General features: G+C 40.4%; 1 protein-coding gene and 1 pseudogene across 1 annotated transcript; both read left to right on the forward strand.

The window, feature by feature from the left end:
- The first annotated feature begins 1,688 nt into the window (after window positions 1-1,688).
- Window positions 1,689-3,445, forward strand: LOC126064345 (tyrosine-protein kinase RYK-like; annotated as a pseudogene).
- A 433-nt stretch (window positions 3,446-3,878) lies between these two features.
- Window positions 3,879-6,259, forward strand: LOC126064402 (olfactory receptor 10C1-like). The gene is made up of 2 exons (XM_049863480.1): window positions 3,879-3,953; window positions 5,294-6,259. The coding sequence occupies exons 1-2, from the start codon at window positions 3,879-3,881 to the stop codon at window positions 6,257-6,259; spliced, it is 1,041 nt and encodes a 346-aa protein (XP_049719437.1).
- Window positions 6,260-9,336: the final 3,077 nt, after the last annotated feature.

The following is a 9,336-nucleotide window of genomic DNA, read 5'->3' on the forward strand; positions in this document are numbered from 1 at the left end:
AGTAGAACTACCCCATAGAGTTTCCAGGGAGCACCTGGTGGATTCCAACTGCCAATCTTTTCATTAGCACCTGTAGCTCTTAGCCACTATGCCACAAGGGTTTCCACAGGATGGACTAAAACCTTGAACAAATATAAAAGTTTGAGACCTGGATGTAGATTCAATTTCCATTTACCGTATATGAAAATGATGAAAGATTTTGATTGATGATTTACCCAAGGAGTCAACAATTTTGGGTTTTGCCGGACACTATCTGATAACATGGAGCCCTGGTAGCACAGTGATTAAGAGCTTGGCCTCTAGCCAAAAGGTGGGCAGTTTGAATGCACCAGCTGCTCTTTGAAAACCCTATCGGGCATGTCTACTCTGTCCTATAGGGTCTCTATGAGTCCGAATCGATTTGATGGCAACAGTTTTTTTAACCTGTGTCTGATAACATGACCTCAGGTTATCAAGTTACGCTAACTGACAGAGTCCAGAACTTTGGAAGCTAAATCTCCTCATTCTTCTGCTCTTTTCAGAGCAAGCATAGTTTGTTTTAATTTCTGGTTGATGACATTTCAAACAGAACAATGCAAACTGTAGTATTCCCACAGAAAGAACAGGGAATCTTTTGTCACGAATTGACAATCATTGGATTGGGAGAAAAATAGATGTCTTATGGTGAAACCTGTGAGAACCAGAACTTCACCAGACTGAGTTGTTTTTCCAGGTCTCGCAAGTTTTCTGACTTCGACAGGGAGCTGTCTTACATATTCTATCACTCTCTACTGGTGGAAAATATTTTAGTTTTCCTTCTCTGACAGGTTTCTACCTTACAAAGGTTCTGGTTTTCACAGATTTTACTGCATATGTGATATTTGAGGAGGATTGGATTTAACTTAATTGCCTTCAGAAAATAGAATATTAACAAAAGCCAATATATACATGTAGCCAGAGTAGAGCTTAGCATTATAAGTTTTTTTTTTTTTTTTTTCATTACATGAGGACATATTAATTGCCAAGGGTGGTGGATATAATGTTATTCCTGTATTCTGGGTCTGAGACACTCCCAGAAAGAAATGAACAAGTAATTGTTATCACAGTAGAGTAAGTGTTACCATGGCAGTGACAGACAAAAACTATGCCATCAAGCCAATTCAGACTGATGATGACTTCATGTGTTGTAGAGGAGAACTGCACTCATGGGGTTTTCAAGACTGTGACCTTTTGGAAGCAAACCACCAGACCTTTCTTTCAAGGCACCTCTGGGTCTATTTTAACCACCAGCCTTTCAGTAAGTATCCAAGGGCTTAACTGTTTCCACAGCCCAGGGACTCCCATAGCAGTGAGAAGAACACACTAAACAGTATGTGTAATTGACTAGCACGGGGCAGGAAGGGCCAGAGTCAGGAAGGGTTTTCAAAGAGCAGACAAAACAATGCTTGTACTTGAACGTAGATATGCAGTTCACTAGGTGGACAATCAGGGATGCAAATTTCAAGCCCCCATGGGCAAAGGACCACAAAGAAAAGGAAATACGTGTGAGCAAGGCTTGTAATAAAAGATGAAAGTAGTTTGATATGACTGTAACATGGGAACCATTTGGGCCAGGGGTGAGATCAAAATTCTATCCCTAATTAGTGACCTGATTCAGAGTTTTTTTTATGAATCACATTAAGAAATTTGATCTTGCCCCACCGTGAAAGATGCCATCAGGGAGGTGGCGGCGGAGCGCCGGCAGCTGCCAGGGGCCTGCGGTGGAATGTGATGGGCGGCAGCCCCCAGCTTGGGGCTCTGAGGGGCTCAGGGCTCAGGCTCAAGGCCAGGGACCGGCAGCCGCGGCGCAGCGGTTGGCAGACACTTCTCTGCAGCTTTGGCTACGCGCTGGCCTGAGGGATCAGGGTCTACGGGCTGGGGACGCCTCCCAGGGATGCCTGAGGGTCCCGTCGCCGGTCTCCGCCCCTGCCCCGAGGCCCCCAGAGCTGCCACTCGTCTCCCCGGTGTGAGCCTCTACCTGAGTGAGGACGAGGTGCTCCAGCTGATGGGTCTTGATGCAGAAGTTTATTACGTGAGAAACGACCTTACTAGTCATTATGCTCTCTCCTTTAACCTATTGCACTTCACTTGGAATGCAAAGTTCAAGGTTGAATACAACATGGAATTTCAAATAGACAATTTTGCCCCTATGGACATGCCCAGGTCAATATTTCTGTTCAGGGAGAAGTTCCCCGTACTTATCAGAATTTGAAGAAGTAAAAACTTCAGCCTTGGACAAAAGCACTAGCAGAACTACTTATGATCCTATAAGTGCCGCTCCAACCACTCCTACACGTGTGTTTTTTTTTTATCAGTGTGGGGGTTTGCCATGCAATAGTGTTTCTTGTAGCAATAATATCAGCTGTTCTGCACCTTCATTGTGTCAAAAGGATTGAACTGGATGACAGCATCAGTGTCAGCAGTAGTTCCCAAGGGCTGTCTCAGCCATCTACCCAGAGGACTCGGTATCCGAGAGCCCACACGCCCAACAATGCAACTCTCATCACCAACTCCTCAGGTTATCCTACCTTGCAGATAGAGAAGGACCTGAGGAGTGTCACTCTTTTGGAGGCCAAAGCCAAGGTGAAGGATATAGCAATATCTAGGGAAGAGGATAACCCTAAAGATGTACTTCAAGAAGGTGCTTTTGGACATATTTTCCATGGGATTTTAATAGAAGAAAAAGATACAAATAAAGAAAAACAAACATTGGTGAAAACAGTTAAAGATCAAGCTTCTGAAATTCAGGTGACAATGATGCTCACTGAAAGTTGTAAGCTATGAGGCCTTCATCACAGAAATCTTCCTGTTACGCATGTGTGTATAGAGGAAGGAGAAAAACCCATGGTGATATTGCCTCACATGAATTGGTGGAATCTTAAATTATTTTTCTTACGGCTGCGCAAATTAGTACAGGCCAATTTCTGTAACCTGGCCATTCAGATTGCCTGTGGAATGAGCTATCCGGCCAGAAGGGAAGTCATCCACAAAGAACTGGCTGCTAGGAACTGTGTCACTGATGATACACGTCAAGTTAAGATCACAGACAATGGCCTCTCCAGAGACTTGTTCCCCATGGACTATCATTGTCTGGAGGACAATGAAAACAGGCCAGTTCAGTGGATGGCTCTTGAAAGTCTAGTTAACAATGGGTTCTCCAGCACTAGCAATGTGTGTGTGGGCCTTTGGAATAACACAGTGGGAGCTCATGACACTGGGCTTGATGCCATACGTGGACATCGAGCCCTTTGAAATGGCCGCATACATGAAAGATGGCTACTAAATACCTCAGCCAATCAACTGTCCTGATGAACTACTTGCTGTGATGGCCTGTTGCTGGGTCTTAGATGGGGAGGAGAGGCCCCAGTTCCAGCAGCTTGTCCAGTGTCTCGCAGAGTTCCATGCAGCCCTGGGAGACTTTGCTTGACTCTCCTCTCACAGTCCCACACCATCAGGAGGAGCATGCCTGTCACAGGTCATTTGGAGCCAATCAGAGACACTTCGTACAGAACATAATGCCAGCAGAAACACACTTGCCACCCAGAATACCATACCTTAGAAGTGCTTTAGAATCTGAACTTTTTAACACAGACTTAATAATGTGGAATGTTTTCTATATATCATTTTATTAGGCTGAACTGAAAGGTTTTTGTTTTTTTTTTTGCCAGAAAGTTTTTAAAACATAGTTCTTTTGGACTATTGGTATATTCATACTAAATAAATAAAGAGCTTTTAAAATTTTTTATACACAGATATTTGGAATTGCTACTTCAGTGCCAACTGCTTTTTATTTTTTTACTTCATTAAGGTGATTCACCTTTAAAGTTTTTTTTTTTTACTTTTTATCACTAGTCCTGGAAATGGCTTGTCTTCAAGGTACAGCACTTTTCTTAGGAAAGGAAAAGCAGTATAAAAAGATATTTGGTTTGCCTAGTGTAAGCAAAAGTAACATTGGAGGAAGAAAATTTATAGAAAAGCTCAAATTAAATTTTTATAATACTAGAAACAGAAACGACTCTTGTATGGAAAGTGGTTTATTATTTATTTATTTTTTTACTAATACAGAGTGCTGCTTTTTTGTAATGGGGAAAGTAGGAGCTGGGTTCATCACATCTTAAACTGATCAGAAATTAACTTTTCCATGAGGCAGCAGTGGGTTTGAAGCAAGTCAGTAGTTAACAGTGGCAACTTGATTTATTTTTATTTTTACTCTCAGGAAAAGGAGATAACACAGTTCCAGAAAGTGAAGTCATGTCTCTAAGGTTAAAGGTCTCTTACTTGCACCTAGAATAGTGCTGCAGTGTGGGTGCTTGAGTTGTTGTGGGTGAAAAAAAGGAAACTTTGTAAATTTTGTGCTTATTTTCAAGGCTAGCTTAAGCATAAAATTTGTTTTAGAAAACACTTGAAAATTAAAGGAGTTTTATATTATAAAAAAATAAATTTGAACTTTAACTGCATATAATTTTCCTTTACTAAAGAACATTGTGCTAGAGAAAGGATGACAGATGAGAAATATTGAAAGTAAAGAAATTAGTTACAGTGATGAAGTTTTCTCAGTAGTTCAGTACAGGCATGATATGAGTGGCTGTAATACAATCTTCACATGTCTGCCCCTCCTTTTCGTTCACATCTCAGCTCATGGATCTCACTGTTAAGAGCCCTCTTGGACCAAAATTTGTCAGTTTCCAGCACATGCCCAGGTTTTAATTCTATGCATTGTACTAATTTTCTATTTGTTAAAAGATCATTTAATTTCAGGTTTCCTTCACTAAAATATAAGCTCCGTGTGGGGAGGGAGGCTGATTTTGATTCATTGCTAAATTTCAGGATGAAAAGCACTAACTGCCAAATACTCCGTGCAATAAATACTTGTTGAATGAATGAGTGAAAAAGAAATACAGTCAGTGTTAATAGAAATGAGGAGATATAGATAGATACAAGAGATATCAGAAGACATTTATTTGGTAGTATTTCATGATTAAAGGAGAGGATAAAGAAAGAACTGGCCTGGAATCTTTTTTTTTTTCATTCTATGCTTCGGTGACAAAGAGTATTTTGGGCACATCTGCTGAGAAAGTGAACATAGAAAAGGATTTGGGGTTGAAATTGTATGAGGATGAGTATAATTTCAAAACTTTTGAATTTAGAATTGCTGGTAAGGAATTGTGGACCAAATTGCCTCTCTGACTTAGCAGAGCTCTTTAAAATTAATGTAACAATTTGTTTCCCTCATCTGAAGGTACCCTTCTGAAGGCTTTGCCTTTCTCTTTTTCAGCTCATCAACTTCAATTGCTCCTTGTGGGAGGATAATGGCATGTCTGTCAAACGCTTTGCATTTGCCAAATTCTCTGAGGTCACTGAAGAGTGTTTCCTCCTGTTTACCCTCATCCTACTCATGTTCTTAGCATCACTGACAGGGAATGCCCTCATAGCCCTCGCCATCTGGACCAACCCAGTCCTCCACACTCCCATGTACTTCTTCCTGGCCAACTTGTCCCTCTTGGAGATTGGCTACACCTGTTCTGTCATACCCAAGATGCTGCAGAGTCTTGTGAGTGAAGCTCGAGGGATCTCTCGGGAAGGCTGTGCCACACAGATGTTTTTCTTTACATTATTTGGTATCAGTGAATGCTGCCTTTTGGCAGCCATGGCTTTTGACCGCTATACGGCCATATGCTCCCCACTCCACTATGCAGCACAAATGAGTCGTGGGGTGTGTGCCCGTTTGGCAATGGTTTCTTGGGGGGTGGGATTCTTGGTCAGTGTGGGCCAGACCAACTATATTTTCTCCTTGGACTTCTGTGGTCCTTGTGAGATAGAACACTTCTTCTGTGACCTCCCACCTATCCTGGCACTTGCTTGTGGGGATACCTCCCATAATGAGGCTGCAGTCTTTGTTGTGGTCAGCCTTTGCATTTCCAGCCCATTTTTATTGACCATTGCTTCCTATGGCAGAATTCTAGCTGCCGTGCTGGTCATGCATTCACCTGAAGGCCGCCATAAAGCTCTTTCCACCTGTTCTTCCCACCTATTGGTAGTAACACTATTCTATGGCTCAGGATCAGTCACCTACCTGAGGCCCAAAGCTAGCCATTCACCAGGAGTTGACAAACTCCTAGCCCTTTTCTATACAGTGGTGACATCCATGCTCAATCCCATCATCTACAGTTTAAGGAACAAAGAAGTCAAGGCAGCCCTCCAAAGAACTCTGGGCAAGAAAAAAGTTTTGACTCATGGGTAGGTATGTGAGGATCATGCCAATCTGCTCTTTGGAAAGGATGCACACACAGCCCAGGAGTAAACAAATAAACTAATAAAGTACTGTGCATTCTTGTACCTGTCTTGTAAAACAAAACAACAACCAAACCCATTGCTGTCAAGTCAATTCTGACTCATAGCGACCCTACTGGACAGAGTACAACTGCCCCATAGGGTTTTTAAGGAGTGCTTGATGGATTTGAACTGCTGACCTTTTGGTTAACAGCCAAACTCTTGACCATTATGCCACCATGGTTTCCCCTGTCTTGTAAGGAGCTTCTTTAATAACTGTAATTGTAAATTTGGAGACATCTATGTACTCGGAACTAAACTCTTGATTGTTAAATTCTGAAAGGCATTTGAGTACTGGAAAGTTTTAAAGATGAACTAAACTCTTGATTGTTAAATTCTGAAAGGCATTTGAGTACTGGAAAGTTTTAAAGATGAGTCCAGCACTAGCCGGGTTTCCTAAAACATTTTAGTCTAGACACAGAGTATAAATTTCCAGGTTATATCTCAGAACCCTGGCAGATTCTCACTCGATAGGCTTTGGCATTTTGTCACCCCTGAGAGGCCTGTCTGACCTTTCCCTGGCCACAAGAGGACGTGTATCCACATATAGCTGTCCCACATGACTTAATTTCCTAGTAACTGCATGAAGTGCACTATAGCATTTGGTAAAAAAAGGTCTTAATAACTTGTTCGACTTTAGTTATTGATGGAGCTCTGGTGTATGGCGCTTAAGCATTGGTTGCTAATCAAAATGTCATTGGTTCAAATCCACCAGCTGCTCTCTGGAAACCCAGTGAGACAGTCCTACTCTGCCCTTTAGGGTCACTATGAGTTGGAATCTGTGTAATGGTAATGGATCAAATTATTTACTGGTATATCATATGGAGCCAAAGATGTCTTTTTGTGAGTGTGTGCGATGGTTAAGGTTGTGTGTCAACTTGGCTAGGCCATGATTCTCAGTGTTTTGGCAGGCATACGGTGTGATTACTTTCATAATGAGATTTGATATGATGTGCTTAACTCCATGATGGGGTCTGCTGTGAGTACTCAGTCAGTTGAAAGGGACTTTCTTGGGCATGTGGCCTGCATGGAATATACGTGGACATTACAGCTATGCTCACGGGCTTTTGCTTGTTCTGGATCCTGCATCTGGTTCCTGTTTGTCTAACTTCCAGTTCTTGAGACTTGAGCCAGTAGCTTACCTGTGGTCTTGCCTGTCTGTCTTGGGAGTCGCTGATCTTCACAGCCTGTGAGCAAGAGCCTTGGTCTCTGACCTGTTGATCTTGAGTTTGCCAGCCCCTTCAGCTACATAAATCAGGAGAAGCCTCAATCCTGACTCACAGATTTGGGATGTTGCCATCTCTACAAGCATGTGAGCCATTTCCCTGGTATAAATCTCTCTCTGTATATACTTATACACTTTACTCATTTTGATTCTCTAGAGAACCCAGCCCGAGACAGTGTGGAAATCCTAAAAATATGTGAACATGAAAAATAAAATAAAACAAACTCTGATGTTTCAGAAGTATCAATTACAGAATATTAAAGGAAAAATTTGAGAAATTTTGATCAAGAGTTCCTAAGTTGAAAGTGCTTTAAGAAGAAAGAGAAATAATGTTAATATTCAAGGACGGAAGAAGAAAACTGGACTATAACACAAATAGTTTTCAAGATTTTATGTAATTAAAAAAATATTACATCTGTACAAAAGAATCCCAGCTCAATATTTTTGGACATCATCCAAAGACTTGCTCTTAAGAGAAATGAATATGGTTACTAGACAATTCAGTTGCTCTAGGTACCTATAAGGAGTCCCTGGGTGGTACAAATGGCTAACACATTCAGCTTGGAACTGAAAGAGTCGAGTTTACACAGAGGCAACTTGAAATAAAGGCCTGGCAATCTACCTTGGAAAAATCAGCCATAGAAAACTTCTTGGGGCATAGTTCTACTATGACACGTATGGGGTCAGCATGAGTTGGAACTGACTTGATGGCAACTGGTTAGAAACCTATAAAGGCATTTCCTTGGATTTGAACATCTGGTTCTCAGGGAGATGCTGTTTTAACACTTGATCTGTGAGGGATTATTAACTACACATACAATACTTATAATGTGACAAAGAATGGAGCATTGTGACTGCTACCATGATTTAACTTAAGTTTATCCCAAAAGAAAGCAATTCAGTCTTCTCTCAGAGTGTGATACTTCTAGTTAGGATATTTCTAACAGGTAACATTTGTGATGTTCACTAATGACTAAGGCTTGTGTTTTGCCTAATATTACCTTGCTACAAACTGTCATATCAATTCATTTAAACATAATACTTTTAAAGTTCTATTTGCTTGCATGTATAATATTAACAATGGAAATAACTCCAAAATGCAAAAATAACTGACTGGTTAACAATTACATAACAGCTATAAGCAAGAATTATATGTAGGCATTAGAGATGATAATTTATAAGCATTTTTATTAATCTAGAAAGACATGAATGATTTATTAAGTACTAAAAGGAGTTAAAAAATAATTTGTAGAGTATGGACCATTTTATTTTTATAAGAAGTTTATAAATAACTTTGAAAGGATCAAAAAGAAATGTTAACAGTAGTTTCTCTAGAAAATCATGTTACCAGTGACTTCTTATCTCTATTCTAAAGTTTCTCCAATAAACATGCAGCAGTTAAGCTTTTGCCTCCAATCAAAAGGCTGACAGTTCAAATCTGCGAGCTCATCCCTGGAAACCCTATGGAGCTATTCTACTCTGTCCTATAGGATGACTGTGAATCAGAACTGACGGCAATGGGTTTTTTGGTTTATATGTGATACAAATGGTAAAAAACTTAATTGTGGACATTTTTTTCTTAAAACAAATTTAATACATATTTTCATAGAATATTTGTAAATTACATAAAGATTAAAATTTAATTCACCTATATTTATACAACCAAGCAACATCCATTGCAAATATTTGATTTTATTTTAGCCATTTTCTTTCTGCTAACCACATTTATAGTTATTCCTCATTATAGACTGGGTTACCAAAAC

Source organism: Elephas maximus, chromosome 1 (genome assembly GCF_024166365.1).
Source record: "Elephas maximus indicus isolate mEleMax1 chromosome 1, mEleMax1 primary haplotype, whole genome shotgun sequence".
Classification (NCBI taxonomy): domain Eukaryota; kingdom Metazoa; phylum Chordata; class Mammalia; order Proboscidea; family Elephantidae; genus Elephas; species Elephas maximus.

Excerpts from the sequence above, each read along its gene's own strand:
- LOC126064402 (XM_049863480.1), top strand. The coding sequence starts at position 3,879 with ATGGCTTGTCTTCAAGGTACAGCACTTTTCTTAGGAAAGGAAAAGCAG. Across the intron at positions 3,954-5,293 it reads AGATATTTGGTTTGCCTAGT|CTCATCAACTTCAATTGCTC; the intron begins GTAAGCAAAAGT and ends TCTCTTTTTCAG.